The sequence below is a fragment of the Bos javanicus genome, chromosome 28 (genome assembly GCF_032452875.1).
Source record: "Bos javanicus breed banteng chromosome 28, ARS-OSU_banteng_1.0, whole genome shotgun sequence".
Classification (NCBI taxonomy): domain Eukaryota; kingdom Metazoa; phylum Chordata; class Mammalia; order Artiodactyla; family Bovidae; genus Bos; species Bos javanicus.
This window is the reverse complement of record NC_083895.1, coordinates 43,534,099-43,549,935: the sequence shown is the minus strand read 5'-3', so window position 1 is coordinate 43,549,935 and position 15,837 is coordinate 43,534,099. Positions and strand designations below refer to the sequence as shown.

The following is a 15,837-nucleotide window of genomic DNA, read 5'->3' as shown; positions in this document are numbered from 1 at the left end:
AGACTCGTATCCTTTGAGTCGGTGATGCCATCCAACCATCTTGTCCTCTGAGACCAGTATAATATTGCAAAGAAACAAAACAAAACAGAACTACAATTAAAAGGAAAAGAAAACTCTTCAGCAACCAACCATGCTTTTCTCGGTCCTCACTATGCAAGGCGCCTGCCATCACTTCACGCTCCCTACTCTGAACACTACAGACATTACACCACATTACCTTGGGGAATTTTTTTACTCTAATCCAACCATCCTATTTATTCCTCAGACACAAATCTGTCCCCCTAAATATACTTGGTGGTAAGTTTCAATATCAGCACAAATGAAGGGGAACACAGGCAGAACTTCATAGCCAATCCGAGAACTGGGTTACAGCCAAAAGCAGGTCACTGGGAAGGAAACCATCCGAGGCAAAAGCCTGACCTGTGAGCACAGTCAGGGTCTGAGAAGAGTTAAGGGCTCAGGAGAGAGAAGGCTCCACAGCTACTCACAACACACGTCGGAGGCTCCTGAGGGCCAGCACCCGGCTCCCACAGAATTATAGAACAAGCGCAGACACAGAGGCTTCCCTGCGGCCACAGACAGCACCACCACCCCCCAGACGCTCTGCCCACTAACCTGCCCATCGTCCTTGACTCCTCTTTGTTCTCATCCCGCATCCAGGCCAATTGCAGGTCCTGCTTCTTCTGTGTCCAAACTTGCCTGGACCTGGCCAGCCCCTTGACACACTCACTGTACTTAAAATAAAGCCCACACCCCTTCCCAGGGCCCACGAGGCCCCATTCTCTTTCCACCAACAACCTAAGCTAGTTACCTCAGGCCTCAGCACAGGCACCTACAGCCTGGACCCTCTTCCCCAGATTGTTCCCCGGCCTTCCCCCTCACCTGATTCCTCTCCAGGAATCCCACCTCAGATACACCTCATCTTTAATGAGAATCTTCAGTAACATACAAACGAAGCAACAGTTGCATAGCACCCCTGAAGCAGCCTTACCTACTTCAGTAATTATCAACCCTGGCCAATCTGGTTTTGCTGATACTCTCACAGTTGATTCTTGTGAAGCAAATCCCAGACATCACTCCATGTCCTGTGTAAACATTTCACTCTCTCTTACAGAGAAATTGTGTCTCTAAAAGACAGGACAGGTCACCTACTCCTAAGCAGCTGTGCCTTCCACTCCTTCCCTGTCCCTTCTCTTGTTTACTGACATCACAACACTTTTAACTCTGACATTTTTTGATCATTGTTTGTGACTTTATTGTCTGTCTCCATCTCTAGTCCCACAAATGTCAGGCCCTTGAGAGCAGGGTCTCTGTCTGCTTTGTTCCCTTTTAATATCTGCTGCTGCTAAGTCACTTCAGTCGTGTCCAACTCTGTGCGACCCCATAGACGGCAGCCCACCAGGCTCCCCCATCCCTGGGATTCTCCAGGCAAGAACACTGGAGTGGGTTGCCATTTCCTTCTCCAGTGCGTGAAAGTGAAAAGTGAAAGTGAAGTTGCTCAGTCGTTTCCGACTCTTCGCGACCCCATGGACTGCAGCCTACCAGGCTCCTCCGTCCATGGGATTTTCCAGGCAAGAGTACTGGAGTGGGGTGCCACTGCCTTCTCTGCTTTTAATATCAGTGCCCTTTATTAATATAACAACTATAAATGGAGTACAACCTTTAAATTTTGTGAATCACCATATTGTACACTTGGAACTTAGGTAATATTGTATATCAACTGTATTTAAATAAAGTTTAAAAAAACAAAACACCAGAGCTCAGTGCTTGGGACATGGTACATGTCAGAAGAAAAGTTGCTTCTGCCCAAGTGTTAGCTCTGCTTCCAAGGGCCAACAGAATGGGAAATACAAATGAATGGACATGTCCAATGACAATTTTGTGTGGTTTTTGTTTTTGTTTTTAGGAAAAAGACCCATCTCTATCAATAACGAAAAATTAACTTGCCCAGGACATAGATTTGACAAGGCTGGACAGTAAGTATTTAGGGTTGGGGGGCGATTGGGCCAAGAATGTAGGAAGTCACCTCTGCTGGGCAACACATATCTGTCTCAGAACAGCTCAGGGCATCATCCTCACCTAGCCTGGTTGGTGGTCCCTCAAGGAGCTCAGGGACCCGCTGTGGCCCAGGCTCTGCATAGGGAAGGATTCAGAAGTTGTGCAACCAGGGATGGTAACTTTGCTCCAGGCAGCTTTTCCAAGGGACTCCAACATATTCTGTGCATACAGAGGAGTCAGGATGGTGACACAGTACAGCTGTTCCTGGTCACTTAGCTCATGGCCAGGAGGACATCTGACTCCACTCAGGACTCCTCACTGTGTGATAATCTTCACTGCAGAGGTCAATCTCATGGTGCTTGGGGATAAACTCCCCTTACCCCTGCTGACTGCTCCCTGATAGCCCCAAATGGCTGCTAGTCAAAATCATTACTGTGAGAGAGCTATGGACTGAGCCAAGGGCTGTGTCTTTGATCTGTTGGTTACCCTCTGCCTTTCTGTGCTTTAGGGAGGTTTTCATTGATTACAGCCTGAACAATGGCGTCAACTTTGTAGATGAAGACTTGAAAATTGCTGGCAAGGATTGTGGGAGTGACAGGGTGGGGCTACAAGGACCTCAGTGGACGGGGGGGAAAATGGAGGAACACAAAACCTGGGAAGCAGAGGTAAGTGGAGCAAAATTCCTTGGGAAAGGCCAAGCGAGTAGTTTATGAGACAGGCGTCTCAGGCTCAAGAAGAGGGATTCTGTGCTTAATCCCACTGCCCTTTTGTCTAGTGCCAGCTGGTGAGGGTTCTCGCAGTGTGACAGTCCCCGTATGTGTCTGTGTCCTCTGCTCCCTGTCCATCTTCCTGGGGACCTGAGACCAAACCCCCACATTTCCCAACCAGGAGTCTTGCCACCTGAGGACCACCCATCTACAGGCACATTGAGAAGAGAACTCAGGAGCCACCTCTGGCACTGGGCCCAGCACAGGGTCACCCAGAGACTGCCGTCTCCTGAGCACAGGCTCACTCTTTCCCCTTCCCTTCTGCTTCTCTCCAGCAAAGCCCCTGATGGAGAGAAGGGCTGGGCAGTGCAAGTCCATGGATGCAGCTCACTCACCCTTGGCTATGAACAACAAGAGCACAGAGCCCATTCCTTAAGGTCCCATGTGGACCTGGCCTGTGCCGGAACTTTCTATAGCCTCTTTCTAATGCATCAAATAACACTAACTTCCTCAGCACAGACATGGAGATAGAGCTCTGTTCAGAGAGAGGGAGAGAGTAGCTTTGCCCAAGGTCACAGAGCTGGGAAGCAGGGGAGAGAGGCTAGTGGCACTGTGGTCCCTGTAGATGAAGCAACCCGAGGGCAGGTGGTCCTGGGTAGACCAGGAGACCCAATGTGGGAAATGGTTGGTGGGTGCCTGGGAAGAGATCACCCTGGCCAACCTCAGAATCCTGGTATGTGTGCCTTCCATAGGTTAAGCCTTCAGAGCCCACTGTTGTATCAACAATGATCACACTGCCCACAGTTATCATGATAAGGACCATAGTGCCTACTGTTGTCTTGACAACCACAGTACCTACTGTTGCCACAACAACAAGCACACCACCTACCACTGTCACAACGACCAGAGTATCTACCACTGTCACGACTACAAGCACGGTACCTACCACTATCACAAGGACGACCACAGCGAGTACGTTTGTTCCAGAGGAGATGACAGTGCCTGAGGTGGTCCCAGAAGATGAGAGTGAACTTCCTGAAGTAGTCCCAGAAGATGAGACCACATTTCCTCAGGCGGTCCCAGAAGAGGAGACATTTCCTCAAGTGGTCCCAGAAGATGAGACCACATTTCCTCAGGCGGTCCCAGAAGATGAGACCACATTTCCTGAGGTGGTCCCAGAAGACGAGACCACATTTCCTGAGGTGTTCCCAGAAGAGGAGACCACATTTCCTGAGGGGGTCCCAGAAGATGAGACCACGTTTCCTCAGGTGGTCCCAGAAGAGGAGACATTTCCTCAAGTGGTCCCAGAAGATGAGACCACATTTCCTGAGGTGGTCCCAGAAGATGAGACCACATTTCCTGAGGTGTTCCCGGAAGATGAGACCACATTTCCTGAGGTGTTCCCAGAAGAGGAGACTACATTTCCTCGGAGGTTCCCGGAAAATGAGACCACATTTCCTCAGGTGTTCCGAGAAAATGAGGCCACATTTCCAGAGGTGTCCCCAGAAGATGAGACCACATTTCCTGAGGTGATCCCAGAAGAGGAGGCCACATTTCCTGAGGTGTTCCCAGAAGAGGAGATCATATTTTCTGAGGCGTTCCCAAAGAAGGAGACCACAGTGCCCACCACTGTCGCAGAGGAGACCACAGCACCCATGGTTGTGCCAGAGGAAGAGACCACCATGCCTAACATTTCCCCAGAAGAGGAGACCACAGTGCCCACCATTGTCACAGAGGAGACCACAGCACCCATGGTTGTGCCTGAGGAGGAGACCACCATGCCTAACATTTCCCCAGAAGAGGAGACCACGGTGCCCACTACTGTCGCAGAGGAGACCACAGCACCCATTCTTGTGCCTGAGGAGGAGACCACCATGCCTAACATTTCCACAGAAGAGAAGACCACGGTGCCCACCATTGTCACAGAGGAGACCACAGCACCCATGGTTGTGCCAGAGGAGGAGACCACCATGCCTAACATTTCCACAGAAGAGGAGACCACGGTGCCCACCATTGTCACAGAGGAGACCACAGCACCCACGGTTGTGCCAGAGGAGGAGACCACCATACCTGAGTTTTTCCCAGAGGGGGAGATAATAATACGTGGGACTGTCCCAAAGAAGATTTCCTTAATGCCCAAGGTTGTCAGCCATAACCTGCTTTACAGAAATCCTCTCTGGGTCCCGGTGCTCATCTCAGCCCTGTTCCTGTCCCTCTTCCTGTCGCTGCTTGTCTGCATCTGCTGTCACAAGTGGGTGAGTGATCCCTGCCTGAACAGCCTGTCCCCAGCCCTTACCAACCTCCCCCTTGGGTAGGTGCCTGCCTCATGATCCTGTGGACAGGTTCCTATCAGCTCTGGAGCCCTCACACCAGCAAAAAACAGTCTGTGCCATGCTTTTACCTTCATAGGAAGGTGGTCCATGAAGGGGAAAAGGGTTTCCAGATGTCCTGAAACCACAGATGCCCCACAGTGGTCAGGATTCTGAAAAACTCAAATGAACAAACGCCTACGGAGTTTCTGCTATTAGGGGAAGAAGAGGATTCTCCAGGGGCACTTGTGGCCCAAAGGGAGAAGGATGCTGGCCTGGAGGCTGCTAATCTTGGGGGCGCTGTGCCTCTGAAAACAGCATGGATCCCCACCCATCTCTGGTACCTTAGTCACTCCTTCATCAGTCATCACTAAGTTACCAGGATGTGCAGGACCTCATGCTGGGCACGGAGGCCCAGAAATGAAACGGCTGTCGTCATTGCCCATAGAAGCTCACTGGCTGGTGTATAGCCTGCTACTGGTACCTGGAGGGCTGAGGATAAACGTCACCTTCAGATCGTGTGGCAGACACATTGATGATGATAAAGGATAAAGACTGAGCCTGGGGCGGGAAAGAAGGGGAGGGAAGTGGGAGGGTGGGGAATGTTCTCCTGTCTTCATATGATGTCGTTTGCTGTTGAAAGCTCCCAGGTGGGGCCTGTACCAGGGAACAGGAGCCTTAGTCTGTCCCCCTGTTGACCCTACACAAAGCTATTGATTACCCTTTGAAAACTGAGGAGGCTGAGGCTCAAGGAGGTGGAACCTGTTACCCATGGATGCTCAGGCCTTGGGCATCTAGGTTGACACCCCAGTGCAGATGTTTGTCCCCCTGGTGTTCCTGAGCAGGGTTCCCCCCTGTCTGAAAGGCTGAGCTAGAGCCCTCCATGGCCCTTCCAGCTGTGTTTGTGTCTTTAACATCCTAGATCGTCAAGAAGCCACCACCAGCCCAGAAACCAGAAAAGGTGAGTGGTACGTTTGGCCCTAAAGTTGTCAGCACACCTGCCGCACACACTGCTCTCCACGGAGAGGCCCCCTGATGTGTATGGAGACATGTCCTCCCCTCCCCCAACTCCTACCCGGAGAGGCCCCCTGATGTGTATGGAGACATGTCCTCCCCTCCCCCAACTCCTACCCGGAGAGGCCCCCTGATGTGTACGGGGATATGTCCTCCCCTCCCCCAACTCCTAACCACCTGGCCAGAGAGAACAAGCAGAAAGAATATGGTGACAGAGGGAAGGGAGGGACCCCAGAGAGGATGTGAGACTCACAAAATGTCATCCAGACAATGCCGTTACCCAACACCCAACATGGCCTGATCTAGGGCCTTTGGTACTAAATCAGCATGTGGGGTAGCCTGTTTCAGGAACAGCTATGATCCATCCTGGAATCAATGGGCTTTTTGTCATTCCCGAAGGACTGTTTGTAGGATGGTCCTTCCCAAGACTCAGGTGACCTTTTGGAAAAGGATCCTCAGGTTTCAGAGACCTGGACCCCCTCCCTGAGCTCTGATATATTTTTGGCTCCATTTCCTTGTTCTTCATCCCTGGCTCATGTCAGGGTTAGGGTCTTGGTGGGGCTGGCATTTGGGGACTACGGGGCTGAGGAGGGCGGAGGGAGTCTTGCCTGGCATCAAGTTGTGAGGGAAGGGCAGCCAGGGTGAGCACAGAGACCAAGGGTCAGGTGAGGAGGCTGTGGCAGACCAGATGGGGACCCAAACCAGGCCCTATAAGTAGTAATTAGGGCAGGGACTCATGTCCTAAGATAGAGGGGCCTGGGTCTGATGTCTACTGGCAAACAGGGTCTCTGCAGGGCTGGCATAGCACTGGCTGCAGTGGGGCCTGGGGGGCTGGACCTGCCAGCGGCGGGTGAGTGCAGCCCTATCCCCTGCTTCTGCCGCACCCCTGACAGCCGCCGTCACACGGCGCAGCCTCGCACCCGGCCTCTCCTGCAGGGGCGCCTCCGGGAACCAAGGGGACAGGGCGGAGTTTGCTGATGTTTTGAGATATATTTAAACCGAAAGGAGTTGTGTGTTTCACATGGAGGCCACTCTCTTACTGTGCCAGGTACTGTTCATTGGTCCCTGATTCTCCAGCAAACATTTGCTGAGTGGCCGGTACTTGACAGTACCGGGGAAGCAGAAAACCTGTGTCTGCACCCAGGAGCTGCCGGACAAGGACTCAGTTATTTTCTCTTTCCAGAAGCCACCCCCCGAGCAGGGGTATACCACAGTGGTTATCCCTTGCTGTGAGTGCCAAGGAGACAGGATAAGACGGATGGAGGTGAGAAGTACCCTTAGGAAATGAAGGACAATGCCCTCCAAACTGGGGGGTGGGAGGAAGGGGGAGCCAGTTCCTGCAGCAGAGGCCTGGACTTCAAAATCCTAGATGAGTGGAGATGAGTTTATGGGCAGCGTATCTTGGACCGGGGTCTTCCCCCTGAAATGGGCTCAGTATTCTGGATGTTGATGATTGGCTCACAAGCAAACAATCCCTAGTTCTCACAAAGGTTATCATCAACTTTAGCAATTGCCTGTGTTTTGCTGACCAGTGACTGGATGAACGAAAATAAACTAAATTACAAGAACCTCATATAGGTCAATAACAAATATTTCTGAGCCCAGATCTTACCACCATTAAACAGCCCGGAAGGACCCACAGTTCCTGTCTGCTAAGTGAGGGAGGGAGAGAGCTCACTGCATTGTCCTCGGGCACCTGAGATGGGGTGACAAGGGCCACACGAAGGAGGAAACCCGAGGGCTCTTCCCTCTTCCCAGTGACTGAGATCCGCGCTGGCAGGAGGCTGAGAGAGGACAGGGACTCAGGAGGGCCGCAGGTGGCAGGTGCAAGGAAGAAGGAACCACCATCTCTGGTTCACTTTGCCCTTCTCCTCCTGGTCCTGCCTCTGTCCCTGTGGGTCCATTGCTTCCTCCCGGGAGCTTCAGATGGCAGCTGGAAGGCCAGCCCCACGTCTCCCCTGACAGTCACTGTGGGGGCCCAGGAAAGCCAGAGCTCACCTTCCAAGGGGGAGGAAGCCACCTGCCAGGGACTTATTCCCACTCAGAGGCCTGGCCCCGCATCCTACCTCCACCAGGTCCACTTTCTGGCCTGTCCTTCATTTTCCTCATCTTTCTCTTTCTCCCCAGTATCAGGACCCTTCCCCCTGAGCAGGGAGTGGGTCTCTCCCCAGCCTTCTCCCTCTCTGTCCCCAAATGCAGGCCCTCTTCCCCCTCCTTCATCTCCTGCCCAGTCCCCATGCCCACCATGTTTCTCCTTGAGGACCTCTCCTTGGCTACTGCGCACCTCCTCCAACCTTTGACATTAGTTTTAGGATTTTTTGTTTTTGTTTTTGTTTTAAAAAAAAAAAAAAACTCCTCCTACACCTAAAGCATGGATTTGTTCCAGAATCCAATTCAGTCTGTGACCCACAGAGTCCATCTCCCAACAAACACAGGTTTCCCAGCCCCCTGCCCCAGGTGAGGCCTGCAGCGCTGCCTCAGCCAGTGTGTGGGGACACAGCCGTGGGGACTCGTGGGAGATGGAGGAGATGCTGCTCATCTGGAGGCAGCGTCTGTGCCTGTAGCTTCCTCACAACCACATCTTCTTTGCAGGGAAAACTGGATGTTTTTTATAACTTTCTTCAGCGCAGCAGCCTGGTGCCATTGATGCAGTGTCCAAGCAGGGACATGGTAAGCAGGACACAGGGGATGCTCTCTGTGGGCTGGGGTCTTGGTTTTGCCCTTGAAGGTTGCTCCCTGGGACTGTAAGTCAGAGAACCCTGTCCCAGCATCTGCCAAAAGGAACACCCCAGAAGTGGAGACCTGGAGGTCATGAGCCTCCAGACGATTCTCCATATGGCACCCAGCCATTTCCCCTTCATCTTTATCAAGGATGTCAGCTCCTTTCTTCTCCAGAGCAATGCCTAGAACTCCCAATCCTGAGTGAAAAGATCTGGAGAGGCCTATTTGCCTCCCATCCACCCCCTCCCCACTACCCACCCACGCCTATGGGACTGCTAGCTGCACCCCACCCATGAGATCTTCCTGAACTGGTCACCCAAGTGCCAGCAATGGTGAGACATGGTGACAGCCTCTCCCCAATGTTGTCGGGCCAACACTGACTGCATTTAGCAGGTGGCAAAGATGACCTCCTGTGTCACTGCCTGTGACAATGGGGAGAAGCCAGATTGTTCCAGTTGTCATCCTTGGAACAATAATGCTGGGTAATTCTACTGTGCTCTTTCTGTGGGTCAGTTGCTCAGCTAAAAACTTTACATGTTCTCATTGCTTTAATACTCCCAATAACTGTATAGGTAGATACTACTATTATCCCAGCTATACTGACCCACAGAGAGGCTGAGTGACTTGACTAAGTCACAAAGGCTGGGAGGAGCACAGTTAGACTTGAATTCTGAGCCTGGCTCTACCCTTCTCACTGCTCTGTCCCCCATTTGGGGTCAGTACTCATGATCTCATGGTGCCTGCCCACAAACCACCAGAGGTTGCCCTTCCCAGCTCCCTGGGACCCAAGGAGGGAAATGGTTTGCCTGGAAATCATTTGCCTGGCTGTTCCAAACTCAGACCCTTTCTACAGACCAGAGCAGGGGCCTGGAGGACATTGCGGAGCCCGAGTCTTTAATGAGGGCTGCATTGGTCACCTTCCCTGAATCAAACACTGGCTCTTGGTGACTGGGAACTTGGGCATTTAGAAACTGTAGTCAGGCCAGAAAGCCTCTGGACACTGCTACTGACACATCTGAGGCATTACTCACACCCAGCAGAGACAGAGGTGCCAGAGGAGCCAGCGTTCCTATGGCTCTCAGTCCTGGGTTTGCTTGCCTGGAAGCCCCATTCTCCACCTGATTCTCCTGGAACCTCTCCCCAGAACCACAGCCTCATTATGCTCACAAGAGCCCCATGCCAGCATCATGCCTCAAACAGTAGAGAAAACCACCCAGAGATGCTCAGTCAGGAGCACGAAGGCAGAGCAAGACACCCGATGGGAAAACACCAGAAGTAGCCTTCCTGCCCAGAGCACAGGTCTCTGAATGGTCACAGTCCCAGGGCTGCTCTGTGAAGCTCAGGTTGGGATGGCAGAGTGGTGGATTAGGGAACTCGTATCCACCCAGGGCTCTGCTCGGCCCCTGCAACACCAGCTCTCAAGTCTGCCCATTAGTCTCTCTGGGTTCACAGTGATCTGTGTGCTTCCTGGAGGCAAAACGGAGGCCTGAGAAATCAGGGAAGCTGCCAAGGCCACCCAGAGAGTAAGCAGCAGCAGCCAGAGCTGGCTGAAACCAACCCTGCTCATCCTGAGAGGGGCTGGGAGCCCGTGAGTATGCCTGGTGGATGTGACCCCTCCCATTCCTCTGCCCCCCTCCCATTTGACCTTATCCCTCCCAACCATACTCCTGGGGCTCCCAGTGTTATAGGATATATTTGGATACCTCCAGTATTCCAGTGGATGTAGGAGTCTTGATTTCTTTCTTGAAGTCTTTGGTGCTCTGGTCCCAGGCCTTAAAGTAAATCATGGTCTAAGTGACAGGGTGTCAGCTGGGATCTACGGTCTCTGCAGGCCAGAATCAGCTCCCAGTCTCACCCCTGAATGTACAGCAAGAGAGACACAGCCAGGCCGTGTGGACACGGTACCCATCTTCGTGACCTTCCACGCACTATGGCATCAGTCACTTACTGTTAGCTTCTGTGAAATGACAGTGTCTGTCTACTCTCCCACCTGCTCATCTCCAGAGGAAGTTTTCTGATAGTGGAGCCTTTCAGAATACACAATTCCCTGAGGTTCCAGTAGAGAATCCTTCTCCTGACTCTTCAGCTTCTGGAGTATGATCCTTGGTTCCTGGCCCTCCTCCCTCTATAAGACAGTATGGCAGCACATAAATCCCTCTCTGCTTCCATAGGCACATTGCCTTGTTTTCTAGGGCGCATCTCCCTCTGCTTCTCTGTCACGGGACCCTTTGATCACATGTAGGGCCCCCCTGCCAGATAACCTAGGATAGTTCCCCCATCTCAAGAATCTTAACCACACCTGCAAAAGCCCTTTTGCAATATAACCTACAACATCCATCGGTGCAAAGGATGAGAACCTGGATATATTCAGGGCCATTATTCAAGCCACCATAGCAAACCAGTGGACTAGAAGCTTACTTCAGAGCAGGGACTATTTTATTGGGCACCTTGCATCCTTGGCTGCATATAATGAACTGAGGGATATGAAGGCATGAAGGTGTGTGGAGCAATCATAGCATGGATCACTCCAAGAAAAGTCCACACTCGGGCGTTGTGGCTCAAAGTGTACTCCTAAGTTCTGGCTGCTTTGGTTGCCAGTGAGATTTTGAGGGTTAGGGCAGACCCTGTGGTCCTGGAGGACCCTCCCACTGGAAGTGACCCGGGTGTCTGGGAAAGACCAAGGTGTCCTTCCTTCTCTCCACTATGCTGTCTCACAGAGCGTGGAGACATTTCTCTCTCTGTCTGCATCTCTTGGTGTTAGTGCCCAGTTGTTGCCAGCTGCCAGAGTGCTGAGGGCACTCCGTCTGGCAATCTGGCCTCTTCAGCTGGGAGTCTTCCACTGGGCGGGAGCTGGAGACAAGGAGGAAATGACAGGAAAGTCGGGGGCTGTTGCTTGCTACAGACAGATTACACTGGCCAAAAGATCTGTGCCAATGTTCACCCAAACCCAGGGACCCATGCGTTTCCACAGCCCATCACCATTGAGGGTTGTGGTGAGGATTAATCCCTTTGGCATACACTCACCAAGAGAACCTGGACCTTACTGGGGCTACAGTGGCAATCAGCCCTTATCTTTACCCACAGGCTCCCAGGCCAGAAGGAAGCAGACAAGTTCAACACCAGAGCGAAGGGAGATGAGAGTCAGAACAACAATGCCTGAACAGAGTCTAGAAACAGGAGTGCAGACTGGAGGCTAGCACCTAGGAAGAGGAAGGGCATCAAGAAAGTCTGCCCTGGAGATCCTGACGGGCCCTGAGTCTGCTCCCCTTAAGCCAAGGAAACACAGTGACCTCACTTCTCCTCTCCTCTTTTCTCTACAGGGAAGGTGCATCAGCTTCACCTTAGTGAATCCCCACTGTGCGCAAATGCTCTGCAGATCAAACATCTGCCTTCAACCCAGCCAGGAGTGCTTCCCCCTCAATATCAACTGCTCAGATCATCAATATCCCCCACCCATATGCCCTCAGCCACCCTCCAAGATGCTACCGCTGATCCCTCCCACTGCCCGGAAGCTTTGCAGAAGTAGTATGTCGCTCCCACCTCCATAACCCAACATCTGAGCACCAAAAGCCCACATTGTTAAGAGCTGTTTACGTACTGTAGTGGACATATATATTGTGTTTGGTTTACAGTCAAAAGGAGTTGGAATTTGTTGGTGATCAGCAAGACAGTGTATTTGGTGAGCCACTTCTCATATCACTCCGCTGTAAGAGAAGTATCTGTCCATATTGATCCTGCCAGGACAAAGCACTCTGGTGTCCTGTGAATGCAGAATGATGAGTCCATTTCCCCACAGTCAGTTCATCTGTTACCAAGGGCTAGAATGCATGCAGTTTTAGTCAAATTCTGCTCTTTGAAAATAGCCCAAAATATCTTTGAAGTATGAATACAATCCTGCCTCCACCACTCACTGGCTGCTACTTAATCTTTTGGCCAAGTTACATTATCTCCCTGTGCTTCTAATTCTTCATTGAAAAGATGGAGATAATGGTATCTTCTCTACAGGATGCCATGAGGTTGACAATAACTGCTGCAATGTGTTCAGCACAGGGCCAAGTCCCCGGTAAAGACTCAGGTGCTCAGTAGTTAATGTCACCCTTTTGTGCCCTGATAGACAAGAGGATGATGAATTCAGAGGTGTAAGAAGTGTCTTGAGAAGTCAGGAGAGCCAGAGAGAGAGGACTGCCTGACTGGTCTTTTTGGCTCTGGACAGCAGCGTATGGGGTTGACACACACAGTCATTCTCTAAGGGGGCTGCTGACCATACATGGGCTCACATTCCAGGCCCATTGCCCACACAGCCTCCCAAATCTGCCATCAGAAAACGTCTTGGCACCTACTAATTCCTGCAGAAATGCTGGTTCCCTTCCTAACCCTTAACATTTCTCATAAAGGAAACCCTTGGTTCCCACCTTCCCAGTCTTTTCAAATCTACCCCTCTGCTGGTAGAGCCAGACGTCACAATCTTTCAGATTCATTTCCTATAGACTCTGAATACCTAACCAAGTTTTCCTTTGACACTAATGTGCTTCAGGACTATTCATAGGCAAGAGTCTATTGCGAAAATCCCAGAACACAAGGTGAGACTTTAAAGCATCAGCCTAAACCACAGAGTCTGAGCAGGAAAGAGGAGATAGCTTACTCAAATGTGCACATATGCAAATCAGGGAGGTCAGGAAAACATGACATGACCCAAGGAAATGAATAAAGCTCTGATAACTGACCCTAAAGAAATGGAGTTGACTCATTGGAAAAGACTCTGATGCTGGGAGGGATTGGGGGCAGGAGGAGAAGGGGACGACAGAGGATGAGATGGCTGGATGGCATCACTGACTCAATGGACGTGAGTCTGAGTGAACTCCGGGTGTTGGTGATGGACAGGGAGGCCTGGCGTGCTGCGATTCATGGGGTCGCAAAGAGTCGGACATGACTGAGTGACTGAACTGAACTGAACTGAACTGTCTAATAATCCCACAACTGACATCATCCTCAGTGGTGAAAAGCTGAAAGCATTTCTTCTAAGATCAGCAGCAAGACAAAGATGCCCATTCTAACCATTTTTATTCACCATATTATTGGAAATCCTAGCCACAGCAGTCAAATAAGAAAAAGAAATAAAAGGAATTCAAGTTGGACAGGAAGAAAAACTGTCACTGTTGACAGACGACTCTATACCGTACACAGAGAGCCTAAAGATGCCACAGAACACTGCTAGAGTCCGTCATCAATGAAGTCAGTAAAGCTGCAGGATATAGAAATACAGAATGTTGCATTCTAATGAGGTGGATGAAACTGGAGCCTATTATACAGAGTGAAGTAAGCCAGAAAGAAAAACACCAATACAGTATACTAACGCATATATATCGAATTTAGAAAGATGGTAACAATAACCCTGTATACGAGACAGCAAAAGAGACACTGATGTATAGAACAGTCTTTTGGACTCTGTGGGAGAGGGAGAGGGTGGGATGATTTGGGAGAATGGCATTGAAACATGTATAATATCATACATGAAACGAGTCGCCAGTCCAGGTTCGATGCACGATACTGGATGCTTGGGGCTGGTGCACTGGGACGACCCAGAGGGATGGTATGGGGAGGGAGGAGGGTTCAGGATGGGGAACACATGTATACCTGTGGTGGATTCATTTTGCTATTTGGCAAAACCAGTACAATATTGTAAAGTTTAAAAATAAAATAAAATTTAAAAAAAATACAGAATGTTGCATTTCTCCATACTAACAGAAAACTGCAAGAGAAATTAAGGAAATAATCCCATTATAATTGCATAAAAAAGAATAAAATACCTAGAAATACATCTGCCTATGGAGGTGAAAGACCTGTACTCAGAAAAGTATAAGACACTTGATGAAAGAAACTGAAGTTAATACACACAGATAGAAAGATGCATTGCGTTCACGAGCTGGAAGAATTGCATGCACGTGTGCTAAGTCACTTCAGTCATATCCAACTCTTTGCAACCCCGTGGACCCTAGGTAGCCTGGCAGGCTCCTCTGTCCATTGGACTCTCTAGGCAAGAATACTTGAGTGAGTTGCCATGCCCTTCTCCAGAGAATCTTCCAGACCCAGGGATCGAACTGGCATCTCACATCTCTCACATTGCATTGCCAAGCAGGTTCTTTATACTAGCACCATCTGAGAAGCCCGTTGGAGGAATTAATCCTATGAAAATTACCATACTGCCCAAGGAAATCTACAGACTCAGTGCAATAGTTATCAAATACCAATAGCATTTTTCAAAGAATGAGAAAAAGTAATTTAAAAACTTTTGGAAACATAAAAGACCGCAACTAGCCAAAACAACCTTGAGAAAGAAGAACAGAGTTGAAAGGTCATGTTCTCTGACTGGACTACACTACAAAGCTATAAAAAACTTGATAGCATTTTGCTAAGTGAAATTAAAAAACAGAGTAAGATAAATACTGTGTGATCTCACTTGTGTGTGGGATCTTAAAAAAAATAAAACCTCAAAAAAAGAGATTATACTTGTGGTTACTGGAAGTGAGAAGTTGGTAGGGGAGGAATCGAAAGAGGTTGTACAAAAGATGCAAACTTTCAGTTACAAGATAAAATGGTACTTGGGATGTAATTTATAACATGATAACCACAGTCAACACTACTATATGGTATATTTGAATTTATTCAGACAATAGATCCTAAGAATTATTTTCATAGGAAAAAATATTCTTTTTCTATTTTTTGTATCTGGATGAGATGATGTATGTTAACTAACCTTACTATAGTAAGCATTTCACAATATATGTAAGTTAAACTACAACGCTGCATATTTTAAATGTTTATAATGTATGCTGCTGCTGCTGCTGCTAAGTTGCTTCAGTCACATCCGACTCTGTGCGACCCCAGAGATGACAGCCCACCAGGCTCCTCCGTCCATGGGATTTTCCAGACAAGAGTACTGGAGTGGGGTGCCATTGCCTTCTCCTTATAATGTATACGTTAATTATATCTCGTTAAAACTAGGGGGAAAAAAGAATCTCAACTAATAAATACAAAATGAATAAAAAATTAGAAATCACTATTTTACATGCTGTATAGCGCAAGGACTC

General features: G+C 49.8%; 1 protein-coding gene across 3 annotated transcripts in view; it reads left to right on the top strand.

Annotated features, from left to right (window-relative positions):
* Positions 1 to 12,655, top strand: part of LOC133240556 (uncharacterized) — a 40,977-nt gene extending 28,322 nt beyond the window's left edge. For 2 of the 3 annotated variants that reach the window (XM_061405593.1, XM_061405594.1), the window contains 7 exons: positions 1,907 to 1,976; positions 2,507 to 2,663; positions 3,458 to 4,960; positions 5,937 to 5,975; positions 7,212 to 7,292; positions 8,621 to 8,698; positions 12,070 to 12,655. In XM_061405593.1, the coding sequence (XP_061261577.1) occupies positions 1,907 to 1,976; positions 2,507 to 2,663; positions 3,458 to 4,960; positions 5,937 to 5,975; positions 7,212 to 7,292; positions 8,621 to 8,698; positions 12,070 to 12,297 (2,156 nt within the window). In that variant the 3' untranslated portion in view covers positions 12,298 to 12,655. Of the gene's footprint in view, positions 1 to 1,906; positions 1,977 to 2,506; positions 2,664 to 3,457; positions 4,961 to 5,936; positions 5,976 to 7,211; positions 7,293 to 8,620; positions 8,699 to 10,201; positions 10,338 to 12,069 lie in introns of all 3 variants that reach the window. The other variant, XR_009734256.1, reaches the window with a different exon arrangement.
* Positions 12,656 to 15,837: the final 3,182 nt, after the last annotated feature.